At 39.0% G+C, this 17,095-nt stretch overlaps 1 protein-coding gene across 1 annotated transcript in view; it reads left to right on the plus strand.

Annotated features, from left to right (window-relative positions):
• Window positions 1-17,095, plus strand: part of LRRC1 (leucine rich repeat containing 1) — a 189,546-nt gene that overhangs the window by 143,471 nt on the left and 28,980 nt on the right. The window contains exons 9-10 of the mRNA XM_027853009.1: window positions 5,598-5,716; window positions 9,979-10,062. Coding sequence (XP_027708810.1) covers window positions 5,598-5,716; window positions 9,979-10,062 — 203 coding nt within the window. The remainder of the gene's footprint in view (window positions 1-5,597; window positions 5,717-9,978; window positions 10,063-17,095) is intronic.

Here is a 17,095-nt window from a genome sequence, read left to right on the forward strand (position 1 = left end):
GTGTGTGTGTGTGTGTGTGTGTGTGTGTGTGTGTGTGTGTGTGTGTGGTGTGAAAGAGAGAGGTAGAGATAGACAGAGACAGAGACACAAAGACAGAGAGATAGAGTCAGAGATAGACAGGCAGAGACAGAGGATTAATTTCTTATTTGAGCCCCTTTTCAGGTTACTTGTATAGGAAGTGTGCCCATATATGCTATTCATTTATTTGTTCAACAAACAGGTTTTTTTTTTTTGTAATTTTAGAAAATTCTATTGATATCTTTTTCTATTTACATTGTCTACATTTCCCTTTCAAACCTTCTCCTCTTCATTCTGCTCCCCCTCCCAGAGAGCCATCCCTTATAGGATACACCCGAACATTATTATTGAGTGATAAGACACAAATTATTGAGTGATAAGACACATTATTGAGTGATAAGACACAAATACTGATAACTAATACAAAATGGCGCATGATAATATGCATTAGAGAGCTGCATAACAAACTGATTTATAAGGTCTGATGGTGAAAAACAATTGACCCTACTACTCCCCTGCTCAAGAAACTTCAATGGCTACAAATTCCTTCTAAGATACAAAACTCTTGGGTTTGGCATTTAAAGTCTTTCACAGTTTGGATCTGTCCTACCTTTCAGGGCTTATTGCATATGGTGTTCCTTTCTGCAAGGAAGGTGCACTATTGCCTCACCTCTGCTTCTTAGAATCCCTAACTTCCTTCAAAGCTCAAATCAGATGCCTTCTATAAGAAGCCTATATTTTCTTCCTTTTCCCCCATTCTCCTCCTCCCCATTACTATACTACTTTATATATTTTGTACAGTTATCCCTTCCACATTGTGCCTTTTCCCTTCATGGTTTCAATATATTGTGGGTCAGCATAAGAAGTTAAATGGGGATTTTTTTGGAATTTTGTGGAAGCCGCAGACAACATTCAAAGCCATCAGATGACACAGAAAAAGTTTAGAAATTCAAAAATGTGTAAAATATATGTATAGTATTGTATAACATCAACCCAAATTTTACAACAAAATACTGTAAATAGCCCATAAAAGAAAAAGAAAAAATTCATACTTCTCTGGTAAGAAGGAAGGGCCAAAAAATTTTGTGTAGATTTCCCAGATCAGGGGGGTGCCATGTTTCTGACCCCCATGATGTAGAAGTGATACCTGTATTCACTTTTCTGGGTTATTTATTATTTTTCCTGAATAAAATGTAAGTTCCCTGAGGACAAGAACTGTTTCAACTTTGTTTTTATATACTCAGTACTAGATGTTTAATAACTACTGGATAAATGAATGAATGAATGATCATCACCTAATAGGAATATCCAGAAATACTTCCCAGAGGAGAGGCCTTTGTTTTTGGATTTAAAGGACAGATAGGAATGTATTGGGGAAGGGAGAAGTAGGCTAGCACATTGTGGTAACACAGTGGCCAAAGGAACAAAATTTGGGGACAGAGACTAGTAGAGTTTCACTGTAGCACAGAGTGTATGAAGAAGAGTAGTATGAGATGTGACTTGAAAGATAGGGTGGCATTATATCATGAAGGTTTTGAATGCCAGGCAAGAAAGTTTGAAAGCTAAATCAGTAGAGAGTCACTGAAGGTTTTTGAGTGGATGATGAGATTTATGCACGAGAAAGTTTATTCTGACAAAAAATATTAAAGGGAGAAAGGGTAGGGGAATAGACCTCTTAGGGTGGGCTAATGTTGTTGAGTTGTTTTTCACTTGTGTTTGACTCTTCATGATCCCATTTAGAGTTTTCTTGTTGGAGATACCAGAGTGGGTTGCCATTTCCTTCTCTGTCTCATTTTACAGATGAGGAAATTGAGGTAATCAGGGTTAAATAACTTGCACAGGGTCATACAGCTATTAAGTGGCTGAGGCCAGGTTTGAACACAGAAAGATGACTCTTCCTAAGTCTGGACCCAGTACTCTATCTACTGTGCCATTTAGCTGCCCTCTGTTAGACTAATATATTGGTCTAAACCATCAGTAATAAGGGCTTGTACTAGGTTGGTGGTACCGGGAAGAGAGGAGACATTGAAGGAATTTGCAGAGAACAAAACTAAATGTAGGTTTAAAAAAAATTGCTGATATTCCATTTTTAATTGTCAAAATATCAGGCAAAGGCAAAATATCAGACTTGGCTCAGTTTGGTAGTGTTTTGGGGCTTACTGAGTATAAAAATACTCAAATTGATATCACTAGTACCTAGTATGTATATGTTTGTGGAAGTTGAGTTGTGTCAGGTATGGATGAAAAAAATGAAAATTGCCCATGGTGTGAAATCACCCAGTTTAAGTATTTCTGCTATAGTATTGTAAATAACTTTTTGGATAAGTTAATTTAGATCTGATTGAATTATTTATTGAATTAGAATGGACTGTTGTTACCCCAAGAAGTTGCTTCTTGCTTGGCTTGTTGCAAAGGCTGATAATTCATAGAAATAGAACCTTGTTTTGGCAATTTTTAGTACTTAAAAAAAGCAAAATTATTCTACTCATAAATAAATCGTTGTTATGCAGTTGTTTCAGTTGTTGCTAACTCTTCATGACATATTTGGGGTTTTCTTGGCAGAAATACTGAGGTGGTTTGCCATTTTCTTCTCCAGCTTCTTTTACAAATAAGGAATTGAGACAAACAGGGTTAAGTGACTTGCCTAGGGTGTCTGAGGCAAGATTTGAATTCAGGAAGATGAGTCTTCCTGACTCCAGGCCCAGCGCTCTATCCACTGCACCACCTTGTAAATAAATAGGCTTCAACATTATTATCATCATCATCATCATAACTGATTTTAAGATCTGTAGAACACTTTACTTAGAATGTCTCATTTGATCCTCACAGTAACCCTGTAAGATAAGTGGGGCATCATCATCATCATCATCCCCTTTTTAAAAGACAAGGAAACCGAGACTGAGATAGGTTAAGGGACTTGCCCAGCATCTAAGGAAGGACTTCAACCCAGGGCTTTATAGCTCCAAGTCTTAACATTCCACCCAGTAGATTACATTGCCTTTCCTTAGGTAGTTCAGGAAAGTAAGCTAGCTAGTAATAGATCACATCTATATTGTGTTTTATTATTCATAAAGTACTTTTTTCATAAATTGGTGAAGTAGAGAAATATCATCATCTTCATTGTACACACAGGGAGACTTGGTTAAGTGACTAGTCCAGTTTCATGGATAATAAGGGGCAGAGCTAGGATTTGAAACCTGATTGTCTAATTCCAAGATCAGAGCTCTTTTCACTACATGCCATGTGGTTCTAGCATGTTTCAACAAAATACATTGAAAAAGTGAGAAATCATGCATTTTAATTATATAGTTGTTACCAAATTTAAATACCTAAGAGAAGAAGGAGACTTAAAAAAGGCTTTTGAATACTGAAAAAGTCATTTTGCAATCAGCTTTCCCAGTAGTAGTTGTAGTATCACACAAATATTTATGTCTACCTCCTTTCTTGTATTTGTGATATTCTCCAACAATAAAATTTCAGCTGTTGCCTTAGTGTGTATGGCAGAGAGCTGCAGGCCATGGAGGGTGGCATGGAGCAGTGGTAGGTAAATAAATTTCTGAGACTTTAGGCACTGTTTAGGAAGGTGAAAAGAAAACAAAAATCTTTAAAACAAATGATAATTAAGTATCCCCAGGTAATGGATGAGAGGCAGTGTGGTGAGTGAATAAGAGCCGGCCTCAGAGTGGAGAAGATCTGGTGCCCACTTTGGACACGTACTGGTCAAATCACTTATATCACCTGGTGCCCGAGGCAGCTCTCTAACACTATATAGGTTCCGCCTTCTGAGAGGGAATTTAGTCATCTGGGTTCTTTCTACACAAATTGAATCACAGGTTTGGACCTTCCCCCTTCTCCAAAAAAAGATTAAAAAAAAATACTGAAGTGATAGAAAACTCCTAAGTTAGCAGGAAGGGGTTTTGTGTGCATTGTACAGTTAATGGTGATGTGCTGTCACACAGGGAGGGTGGCAAGCCCTTGGGAACATCATTACAGAATTAATGATTGCACAGGCTTGCACAAGGATCCGGTGGAACCCTTTGAAAATAAAACAGTTGCCTCCACTCTCAGTGACAGTGGAGCACGAGATGAGACTGATGCTCTTTTTACTCAGGGTGATTGTCTCAACCTTTAAGGTACAGGCTGTATTCTGACTTTGCTTTGGAAAGGGCTCATTAACACTGGCTGCTCTGAGTAAATTACAGAGGGCATCTTCATTCTTCTTTTCCCAGACCTGATTTACAGTCATTAAGAGCTGTCACATTTATAGTGTCTTAAGATTTACACAGTGCCCTCCTCACGATAATCAGAGACAGATTATGAGTACCTGAGTTCAAAAATTGTCTCTATCACTGGCTACCTTTGTGCTCTTAGCCAGTCAGCTAAAGTCACTATGGTACAAATTGGACAAAAGGGGATTGAAGGAAGAAATGTCAAGGTGGAATTGCCAAGGACTGACAGTACAGAGCAAAACAGTGCAGTTTTACTGCCCAAAGACTTTCAGGATGTACTGTGTATTGGATATGGGAGATGCGAGAGAGTGAAATACCAAGCAAGGATAATTTGGAAGTTTTGATCATCTCTGGCTTGAAAAACAGTATTACCCTTGACTGTCATTCATTCATTCATTCATTCATTCAATGTGATTGTCTTATCTTTTTTTTTTTTGTATTTCCCCTATTGCCTAACATACTGATACAAAGATATAAAGATAAGGAAGACATGGTCCATGCCTTCCAAAGTTCAATTCAACAAACATGTATTAATAAACAAGGCACTGTGATAGACCCTGGAGAGACAAAGACAAACCATTCTCTGCCCTCAGGCAGATTACTTTCTCCTCAGAGGAAATAATGTGTTTACTATTAAGTAAATGCAAAGTAATACAAAATAATTCTAGGTGGGAGAGACTGTTATTAACTGGGAGCAATAAAGGAAGTCCTCCTGGAGGAGGTAGCCTCTGAGTTATGCCCTGAAAGATGTGAAGGAGTCTAAGAGGGGGAGATAAGGAGGAAGCACCTACCAGTTTCAGTGTTTTGGAGTAATTGTTTTGTAGTTACTACGCTATTTTAATCTTCTGTTCAAGAATCAGTTTTATTTGTTATTGAATCATTTGGCAAATAAAATATCTTTTTATAATTTAAAAAGCTGAGTGAACTAATACTAAAATATGTCCTCTCCCATGCCAGCATGAATAAAACATTGGATGTTTGCTCAAAGAGCAGATAACTGAAACTTTTTCCCTCCTTCATCAGGGTCTGGGTAGGGCGGGGGGTTAGTTCATCAAAGTAATGAACCCCTAGTATGAAAACTCCTTCCATCAATGTCACTTGGTATAGCAACTCATCTGTAACTTATGGTCTTAGGCAGTGTATGTTACAGGAAGGACTTGAGCCTTGGTCTTCCTTAATTCCAAGGCCAACTCTTCAGGTGTCCCTAAAATCTTAGGGAATATTTAAACTTTAATGCTTGAAACCACGCTAAGACTTTTGGGACACTCTGTATTTGACTCTACCACAGATCCTCTCCATCTGATGTTCCATCTGATGTTTTCCACTCATTTTAAAATTATATTCTTATAGGAAAGTTAAAGAAACTGTCCATCTTAAAGGCTGATCAGAATAGACTCGTGCAGCTAACGGAAGCAATTGGAGAATGCGAAAGCCTCACTGAGCTTGTTCTGACTGAAAACCAGCTTCTGGTGAGTGGGTTCCTGTTATTCAGCTGTGTTGCTGTTTACAATAGGGAGGGAAGGAAGGAGGGAGGTCCACGGCTTTGGCTACTCAGTGAATCTTGGTAGGACAGACTCTACACCAGTTGGTGTTGATGTCGGCTGGACTGAAATGACCTTTTTACTAGCCCTAAAGAAAAGGTTTGTCCATTAGATTAATTCATTTAAAGGTGACTATTTTAACTACTCAGAGAACAGTGTTTTTCAGCAAATTGTTTTGTGGTACTTATTGCTTGTATGACTTCAAAAATACTCATTTCACATTATCTTTATTAATCAAAGCACATTCTCTAAGTAATGATAATATTATCCTTTTTTATAGCAATAGGGAAAACTTATTTCATTAATATAATGAAAACCTATTGATAAATTTAGGTTATCCTTCTCAGTTTGTCTTTATTAGTAACATTTTACTATCATGATTTTGCCTTTGAATACCACATTTTGGAAGAATTTTCCTAAATGCCATTTCTTAAGTTGTATTCATATATTAAAGAAAAAATATATATATGCATTTAAAAAAAAATAAGGCCATTAAATTGGTCACTTGGCTAGCATAACCAGAGGATTGCAGATTTTTAGAGTAGGAAAATCATTCATTTTACTGATGAGAAAACTTGGGCTTAATGAGGGGAAAGACCTCGTCCAAGGTTATATCATGGTTTTAGTGGCCGAGTTTTTAGCATCACAGATTCTAGAGATTATCTGCTTCACCCTCCTCATTTTACAGATAAGGAAACTGAGACTCAGAGAGGTTAACTGACTTGTCTTAGGAGTCAGGGGTGGGGAACCTGTGACCTCAAGACCCCTTAATAAAAGAATTTGTTCTATAACACTTGGACTCAGTCAAAAGGCTGCACTCAAGGACCTAGAGGGACACATGTGGCCTTGAGACCTCAGGTTCTCCACCCCTGTCTTAGGTAATACAGGTCACTGGTTAAACACAGTGGCACAACAAGAATTTGAACTCAGGCCCTGTGATTCCAAGTTCAGTATTCTCATGCTTCAGCTGCTAAAGCCTTCCTCCCTAGGGTTATCTTCTGTCTACTCTGACATATCTTCTGTATACCTATTTATATGCATATATCCCCCATTAGAAGGTAGGTACCTTGAGGGTAAGGGCTGTCTTATATTTTTTTCCCTTTTTTTTTATCCCCAGTTCTTATCATAGTATCTGACATATTGTAAGCACTTAGAAATGCTTGTTGAATGATTGATTGATTGATTGATGATCGGTGCCATATTGTAAATAAGACCTCACTGGTGTGTTATGTATAGTAAGCTTGAACTCCAGCTTCTGCTGCCTCTTGGGATCTGGAGCTCTTTAGTATCTAAACTAGGAGCATTCATCCATGATTGGTACCACCAAAGGGTATGTATGTGGAGTGCTCCAGTGTTGATGACTCTGCAGCTTGTGACAGTTTAGAAACAACTTGATTTGCCAGCATGAAAGACTTGCCTGGCAGGTAAGACCCCATTAATGGGATGCTTTGATGAGCTGGTATTAACACCTTTGCACCTCTTACTACTGTGGAACCCTAAGACCATGAAAAATTGCAACTGTTAGGGTTAACCACACTGATTACTGTTACCTTTCCCTGTCTCTGGGACATAGAAACATAGATTTAGAGTTGGAAGAGACCATGTAGGCCATCTGGTCCAACTTCCTCATTTTACAGATGAGGAACTGAAACACAGGATTTGAATTCAAGTCTTTCTGACTCCAAGTCCAGTATTCTTTCCACTCCTCCGTGCTGCCCCTGGGTTCAAGTATGAAAACAGTGAGGAGAAGGGCAAAGAATAGATTGATGGGACAGTGGTGGAATTGAAATTGGAACGGGTGACTACTCAGTGTCTATGTTGCCTCTCACCAAGTGACCCTGGTCTTCCCTCTCACTCCCAGTCTATTTCCTTTCTAATTCTGGAATAAAGGTGCCTGGGAGATAAAGGTGCCTGTAACTACCCTAACACTTTAAATATATCTCATAGTCCTGAGACCCTATAAAAACAATTTCTAATTATGTCCAACAATAGTGTAACCCCCTCATCCTATTTTTACTTCCCCTTTAGAAGGCTCCTGGGTTGTTATTCATCTGTCTTCTTTCTCTTTTTTTCTCTGTTCAGTATTCTCTTCTTTTTCCCCTTTTCTTCTTTATCTTTTCATTTTATGATGTACATTTAAAAGAAAATTTTTGTTTTTTCATTTAATAAATGCTTTTTCATTCGTTTTTTTGGCCACTTTTATCTTTCTTCCTTCTCATATATTCTCTAGTTCTTCTCCTACTCCTGCTTTTTTTTCTTCTCTAGTCTTTTCATTCTTCTCTTCTCTCCTTTCCTTTTCTTTCTTTTCCTCTCATAGTTCTTCCTACCTTCTTTTGTTCTTTCCTCCATGTCGCATGATGGTACCAGAGGAATGAACACCAATGTTAGAGTCAGAGGAACTTGGTTTAAATCCTGGTTTCACCACTACCTAAATGAATTTGGACAAGCCACGTCAACCCTCTGGGCCTAATTGGTTGGTTTTTGTCCTTCATTCTTAAAGAGGACCAAAATGACATCAACATGTTGGAATCAAGGTCCAGTGTGTCCGACTGTGGCTGATCAGACCAACAGGAGTTGGGAAGGCTCTATCACAGGTCGGACACAAATAGACCCATGAACATTTGGACTGGGCTTAATTCATGTAAAATGAGAGGATTGAACTAGATGACCTTGGAGCTCTCAGCTCTGATTCTGTGATTTCATGATGGTTCTATGTAAGGTGAGTAAGGGAGCTACAAGGAAGGCTGTAGGTTTTATGCAATAAGGAGCAGCAAATTTAGGGGTAAACATGCTGAAGCAGGCAGTGTTGGGGGATAGGAATCAATTGATAGCATTTCAAATCGTAGCTTAGATTGTGACCCTCTGCCATGTATGGTGAAGTTTACCAACTTCTTTGTGGGGTATTTACAATTTTAGATGAAAAAATTCTCTTTAAGACTAAGCAGGGTTTGAACTATTATAAAAACTGCAAACCTTCTGAACACAGCTGATTCAGCATCATTCTATTCTTTTTTCTACCTGTTATACTTTCTTCTTTTCCATACATTATTCTTCTTCCTGTGACCTTCTTTGCCCAACTCTCATCAGTATTCCAAGTGGCAGCCCCAGCTGTGTGCCTTCCAGGGTACTTTCTACTCTGTTGTCACAAGATAAGGAGGCAGCATAGCATTGTGGGAAAAACCCAAGATTTAGAGCCAGAGGACCTGGGTTCAGATTCTGACTACTTGGTCAAATCTGGGCTTTGCAGGCTGGAGTCAGTGACCTCTGTGACCCCTGCCAGCTCTAAATGTTTGATCCTCGCCCCAGAAAGGTATGGATTTGTGTCCTGTTGGAGATGAGTAGCATCTCTTTTTTCATTTAGGTGTTTTCCTATCAGACAGGTGGCACAGAAGGTAGAACACTAGGCCTGGATTTAGACAGATCTGAATTCAAATACAACCTCAGATACTTACTAGCTATGACTCTGGCAAGTGGCTTAACCATTTTGCTTCAGTTTCTTCATCTGTAAAACGGGGATAATAATAGCACCTGTTTCCCAGGGTTATTGTGAGAATCAGATGAGATAATAATTATAAAGTACTTAGCACAGTGCCTGGCACGTATAAGTATGTTATACAGTAAGCACTATATAAATACTAGCTATCATCATTGTCGTCAAATCATCATCTTCATCATTATCTGGCCTCAGATACTAATATGTGACCCTAAACAAGTCACTTAACCACTATCTACCTCAGTTTTCTCATCTGTGTTCCAGAAGCAATTGTACCTACTTCCCAGGGATGTTATGAGGATAACATGATATTTGTAGAGTGCTTTGTATATCTTAAAGCTAGGCCATATAAAGGATTATTATTATTATTATTATTATTATTATTATTATTATTATTTCCTGTTGCCAAAGAAGAGAATTTTACTTAGGTTACATCCTAATTTCAAAACTTAGCTTGCTTAAACTCATGCCCCATGTAAAGGTCCATGTAATGTAAGAATTTGCAGAATAATTGTATAATAACATGTAATATATTAGTAATCACAAAAATAATATGTATATTAAGGCTTCCAGTTAAAGAAAAACTGTTGTTTTCTCTTGAAAAATTAATCTTTGTGAATTTTTTAAAACTCCCTTGGGATAAGCAGTAAATGAAGCACATTTTCTTAACCATAATAAATTGTTGTCATTAAAACAGACATTGCCCAAAAGTATTGGAAAACTAAAGAAGTTGAGCAACTTGAATGCGGACAGAAACAAATTAGTGTCTTTACCAAAAGAGGTACGTATGTTTATAGAGATGTTGATACTTTTAAAAAGTAAGGGCAAAATTGTTCAATATTTTGACATATGTAATTTTTTTTAATTGTGGATTTTAATCAATGAATGAGAGCCAGTAATACTATTATACTAACATAAGGGCTTGTGTTCAGGAAAAATGGGTAATGAGTGTGGATAGGTATTGAGTCCAGCTGTTGGAAGGCTTTGGATGTAGAATTTAGTAATGTGAACGTAATTGGTAGAGGGTATGGAGTCATTCTAGGTCCGTGGGCACAGGAATAACATAGGTGAAATAATTGTTAATAGTCTGGTATCTGTGTAGAAGAGTGGATGTAATTGAACAGGGATTGAAGCTGGGATGCCAGTTAGTCTTAAAATGATGAAATTCTGGATATAATTTCCTGGAGGACTTGATCAATTTTTTTCTTTTTTTTGACTCAAGGCATAGCACAGTGCCTGGCACATATGGGATGCTTACTAAATGCTTGTTGGTTGAGTGGTTGGTTGGATAAGTGAAATGTAAAGAAAGAAAGGACTTTTAGAAAGAAAAAGGAAAAATTAATGGGATTTGTAGGAGATGAAAGAGGAACAATTGAAATAGACTCTAAAGTTTCAACCAGACAGAATACTGTTATCATTGGCAGAAATGGGTAGAGGATCTAGTTTGGGAAGGAAGATGGTGAGATGAAATTTTTACCTGTTGAGTTTGGGATGATGGTGAAATATCAAGTGAAGCTTTCCTATAGACGGCTGAAAAAAAATGAGCTTTGAGTCTCATTTGAGTGAGGAGTAAGGAATAGAGAGAGATATTTGGAAATATTAGCTAAAGAAGGGATAATGAGAGATAAAGGAAAGAGAGAAAGCATAAGGGAAAAGAGCAGGAGGCTAATGACAAAATAGTGGGACTTTTTTCTAGCAGTAGTCTGTGTTCCAGAAGCAAGGCTTGATGAAGCAAATACTAGATAAGATTGGGGAATTGTACCATGGTCCTGATGCAAGGTCCAGGGAGTCCGGTGTGCTAATGACATGAACATATAAGTTACTAGTTCTGAGGTTTGGCTTGGGGAAGAATTCCAGAGCAGCTAGGGAGGACTGATGTGAGGAGGAGTTGAGTGTTTGAAAGTCCTGGTGAGAGTGAGGAGAAGGTCAGATTAAATAGGTTTGGTGAGTGTGAGGGTTTGGGAAGAGCTTTTATTAGAGGGGAGTAATATGGAGCTGAGGGGCAGCTAGGTAGTGCAGTGGAGAGAGTGACAAGCCTTGAGTCAGGAAGACTTGAGTTCAAATTTGGCCTCAGATACTTACTAGCTATGTGATCCTAGTCAGCTTAACCCTGTTTGCCTCAGCTTCCTCATCTGTCAAATGAGCTGAAGAAGGAAATGGCAAACCGCTTCTTTATCTTTGCCAAGAAAATCCCAAATGGCGTCATGAAGGGTTGGACATGACTGAATAACAGCAATATGGTTTATAGAGTTAAATGGTCCTGAAGCTAATATTAACCCATCATCAAATCTTTTACTTCATCAGGGAGCTGCTAGTGAGCAAATTGACTCTACTTGTCTGTCCTACAAGGTGGTTGTTTATTATTTGCCACCATGATTTAAGATATCTTCTTTATATAAAATTGGTATTCAGATCCCAGTTTTCCTTTATTTCCGGTGTTGCTTCTCTTTATCTCGCTGTCACCTAAAATATTAAGAAGTTTGACTTTCTGCAGATTGACCCAGGGCTATCTTCAAGAACTATGTGCTCTCAGTAGACAGTCCAAGTTAAGTGCCTTGCTTTCATAATTCCTAATTCTTGATCAAGCTCAGAGTGTCACAGCCTTCTTTTTCCCTCTCTTTTCCAATGTAGATTGTCCTCAGACTCCCTACGTGCTTTCCCTCCTCCCCCTTGGCTCAGTTCATTCTAAACCTTCCATCCACAGTGCTGCAGGCTACCTTCCATGACCCAGAGCTCCTGCTGAGCTTATGCTAGGATTCCTCAATGACCTTTTTAGTTTTTAAAGGTTTCTTGTTTTATCTTAGCAGGGGAGGGGGGCTTTATAAATGGGATTATACTCAGCATTTGCAAATGGATGATAATTCACTGAGCATTTCTAATAGTATTGTTCACATTTAGGTAAGTCTGTTTCCTAGAATGAAGACTTAAGCCTAAACCAGACAGAATACAACTAATTAAAGCCCTTATAAAATCATAGACATTCAGAAGTTGGGAAGGTTCACTGAACTTGTCTGGTCTAACCTACTTGAACAGGAATCCCCTCTGCAAAACCCCTTCCAAATTGTTATCCAGCCTCTGCTTTATGTTAGCTGAGGGAGTTCTCTACCTTTCTAAGAAGATGATTAAACTTTTGGACAGCTGAATATCCTAGGAAGTCTTTCCTCATATCAAACCAGATCTATCTTTCCACAATGATAGTGGAATTCTGTAGGCTCAAGTTTTAGGGAAGAGAGGCACAAATCCCAAGAAAGTGGGCAAGTATCTGGAATATATTCAGAAACAACTTCCTGGAGTAACTGTGGGTTTTGCCCAGTTTCTTACAATGTGCATATCCGTAATACTGTAGAACTGTGACCACCATTCAGAATGATGACTCCAGAAGCACTGAAGGGATGTGAGCCATCAAAAGAAGCCTCAGTCCTTCTCAGTACTCCCTAAGTGAGTCAGGAGGACCTGAGTTCAAATCCTGCCTCAGACAGTTGGCACTTACTAGCTGTGGGACCCTGAGCAAGTCACTTAACCCTGATTGCCTCACCAAAAAGCAAAAAAAAAAAAAAAAGAAAAGAAATCTCTTTAGTGGTCTGAAGCAGTGTTTTCTGGTTAATTGTGAAATTTCCATTAAGATTTTTTTTTTCTTAGATTCAACTAACGTCATGAGAACAAATTCTGAACTAAGGTTTCTTTTTCTCTTCACACAATCTTCAATGTCTTGTCCCCTTTACTCTTTTTTTTTTTCTTTTCACCTTAAGAGAACGTCTGGCATTTGTTGCCTTTTAGGAATTTAGGCAGTGTTCCATTTATCAGTGATCATGTATGTGGATTCCGAAAGTTGTGTGACTTTGGGCAAATCACATAACTTCTCTGGGCCTGAGGTTCCACATCTGTAAAATGAAGAGGTTGTACTGGGGTCACTCTAAATCTATGATCCTGTGAAAGTCAGTTATTGCTTATTAGCCTTATCAAGTTAACCATGGGCAGCTAGATGGCTTAGTGGATGGAGCTCCTGTCCTGGAGTCAGGAAAACCTGAATTCAAATCTGGCTTCAGATACTTACTACTTACTACTTCAGATACTTACTATAGATACTTACTTGACCCTGGACAAGTCATTTAACCCTATCTTGCCTCAGTTGTAAAGTGAGCTGGAGAAGGAAATGGCAAACTGCTCCAGTATCTTTGCCAAGAAAACCCCAAAAGGGGTCATGAAGAGTCAGACATAGCTGAAAAATAGTTAAACAACAATTTAACTATTTTGAACTCTTTTCTTCTTTATCCTTTTTTATGATGCATATGCCTCCACCTTGTGAATGTAGATGTACAGCTCTGAAATTTTTCTTTTTTTTTTTGTCCTTCTTGTTTTATGTTGTTTTTATTACTTATCCTTAAAAAATTCTGATTATAGCACTATGTTCCAGCTTAAATATACTAAGGCAACTTCCATTTCCAGTTGTTGGATAGGTTCCCAGCCTCTAAAGGATTCTCACTTTCACATCCTGTCTCTTTTCTGTATTTTCGCTCCTATGTTTTCCCTCCTCTACCTGTTAAAACATTGAATGTTTTGGTCTTTAAAAAAAATGAACCTTTGCGCATCCATTCATGCACACACTTGGGGGAAATGTGCTGAACATCTGTCCACAGATCTGTGTGATAACTGCTTGGCAGTCCCGAAAGGAGCCTTTGAGCTCTTGACCCCAGTGGTTGAGCTGGCGCAGCCAAGCCACAAAGAGCATTCTGGCCCTCTCTGCGTCATAGTGGTCACTACTATGGCTTTCTTGCTTTCTTCCCTGGATCTTTCTGGGATGTGAGAGTGGTTGCTTTGGAATGTGTGTGCAGTCTTTCTGTTTTTTAGGCTCACTGTGTGCTGGCTCTGCCTTCAAGCTCGATACCATCTAATCAAATTCTGCTATTGTTGGATTCTGTGTTGTTTTGTGAAAAAAAATGAGCACCCTCCCTTACAAGCAGTTGATTGATTGACATCCTGAGGGTGGAGGGGTGTGCTAAAATTCAGACCCATTCTACTTGCACAGTTGAAGTGATTGACAGTAATGTGTTGTGCAGTGTTTTTGTTTTTGCCTTTTTTTCCTCTGTTGGCTTGTTTTGAAAGATAGCATTGTCTGTTGTCATTTTGGCATTACAGTGTGGTCAGAAGCATTTCTTATTTGTGAAATATTCTTTAAAAAAAAAACTGGGGAGGAGAAATGTATGTACTGTCTGCTTCATGATAATGTGTTTTTTATATGCTTGTGGCACTGTATGTATTAGCAGAAAACTTGTCATTCAAATGAATGTCTCTTGTTTTCTTAATTGTTAGCTGCTTGGAAATTTTAAAAAGTCAGGTAACCTTGTAACCCTGTAAGTATTGTTCAGTTCATAGTCTCACCAATAACTTCCATTCTATGATTTGAATGCATGATGACTTACTTCAGCTGGATGCTTTGCTGTGTCCCTCATCGTCAGTCTTTGGAAATTTCTGTCTTAAGTTGAACTTTGCTCATGGCTGCACGGCCCCTAACCCAACTTGGCTTTTTGTGTGTCAGATATATTCAGATTTTTCGCTCTCACAAGAATGCTCTTTCTATGAATGAAACATTCTCAAGCGATTCAGAATACTGTGAACAATAAAGCACCACTGATGACTGGTCTGACTTGCGCTTAATAGCCATTTGTCAGCACTGTTTTGTCTCTTTCATGAAAAGGTTCAGTTTACATTCTTTGCTATGCTAAGCATGCTTCAGATTTTTTCCTCCCAGCCACGTCATCTGTCCCTGTATGTACTTCTCACCCTTCTACCTAAATACAGGTGCTCTCAAAGAAGGCGGCATCACCCATGAATGTTATACCCTCTAGGTGTAGGAGGAACAAGAGGAGAAAGTCCAGGGGAAGGCATGGGATAGTGGAAGGAGGACTGGTTTTGGAGGCAAACCCACTCCTCAATAAAAGGATTTGTTCTGTGAAGTTTGGATTCAGTCAGAGGGCTGCAGTTGAGGACCTAGATTGCCACAGGTTCCCTACCTCTGGTTCAGACCCTACCTCTGTTACTACCTTGTTGACCTTGTGGAAGTCACTTCCCATCTTGGAGCCTCAACTTTCTCATCTCTAAAATGAAGAGTTTTAACTTGATCTTGAAGGACCTTTAACACAAGATTCTCATAGAGCATGGGTGTATAACTAGAGTGCATTGTTAATGTTATCAATTAAGCTTTTTAAGAGTGGAATTCAGTAGGTTGATTTAACAGATGTGACCAGGAAACCGTCTGGGTAGAAAACCATACATTGTCAAATGTTTGATGCCTGATTGACCTCCCTTGTCCTTCCCTTAATTCAAAATGAAATTTACTTTAACTACTTGGTGCTAATCAGTGACAGAACCATAGAATGTAAACACCTTGGAGGCAGGAACAGTCCCATTTTTATATTTTTCTCCCCAGTGCTTATGCCATTGTAAGAACTTAAATGCTTTTTGCTGAGAATTTTTTTTTTCTTTCTTTCTTTCTTTTTTTTTTTTTTAGGCAATTGGGGTTAAGTGACTTGCCCAGGGTCACACAGCTAGTACGTGTCAAGTGTTTGGTCTGAGGCTGGATTTGAACTCAGGTCCTCCTGACTTCAGGGCCGGTGCTCTATCCACTGCGCCACCTAGCTGCCCCCTTAAATGCTTTTTGAATGAATGAATACAGGAGAATTAGAATAATGTGGCAGGTGAAAGGCAGTTTGTTAACAATAAAGTGCAGCTTTCTAAGTGTACTCTAACTGCTGTGGATGAAGGACTGGTTCAAGATGGTGCAGTGGATATCAAAGGCTGATCTTCTATGTGCAGAAATTGTCTTCTGCATGACAAAGATACTGAATTGGGTCAAGGATGGTAAGGGAAAGCTTTATAGATAGTTCTGTCAGGGGTCAGCAAACTTTGGCTGCAATGAGCTAAGAATTTTTAAATACAACTTTATTTACCCACGGGCTGTAGTTTGCTGGCTCCTGCTCTATGTTAATGACTTCCATTTCCCAGTCTTCCTTAACCAGTCTACTCTGCCCTTTGAATCCCCTCACCCCCTTTAGTACATATTTCAGTATTAACAACTCCTTTTCATCCTCTCTCTTCTTCTTATTTTCCCCCTGTAGGTCCTAGCACTTATTGAAACTCAGCTTTCCCCAGAGAATAACATCTATATTTTTTTACTACCTATCCCAGGGCTGGCCTGCTCCTTTTGTGCGTCCCAAAGAGCCAGGGGGAGAAAGCAACATACTCCTTAGTTTCCCCTGCCACTTCTGGTTCTGCTGCTGTCTTTTAGCATAGGGATGGGGAACTTTCAGCCTTGAGGCTACAGGTGGCCCTCTAGGTCCTCAAGTGTAGCCCTTTGACTGAATCCAAACCTCACAGAACAAATCCTCTTAATAAAAGGATTTGTCCTGTAAAATTTGCATTCAGTCAAAAGGCAGCACCCAAGGACTTAAAAGGCCACAAGTTCCCCACCCCTGACTTAGCATATCCCCCTTGTTTGAAGTCCATAACATCTGATTATACCCCCTCCTTTCCTGACCTTAACAGTATTTCCCCGTCTTCCCCAATGACATTGTCCATTTCATCCTCAGTAGCTTCAAGATTCATTGTTTCTTCTAACACCTGGCCTCTTAGTTCTTTGTCTATCCCATGAACCCCCAAATCCTAACTGTGTCAACTGCCCATGGCTTGTTGAGGACAGAGATACAGAACTTCAAAGTTAGAAAGAACCTCTGGGGCCACCCAGTTCAATCTACAACAATCCCCATTACAACATACCCCAAAAGTGATTATCTTGCCTTTATTAGAAGACCTTCAGG

The sequence above is a fragment of the Vombatus ursinus genome, unplaced genomic scaffold, assembly GCF_900497805.2.
Source record: "Vombatus ursinus unplaced genomic scaffold, bare-nosed wombat genome assembly UNPS02009835.1, whole genome shotgun sequence".
Classification (NCBI taxonomy): Eukaryota; Metazoa; Chordata; class Mammalia; order Diprotodontia; family Vombatidae; genus Vombatus; species Vombatus ursinus.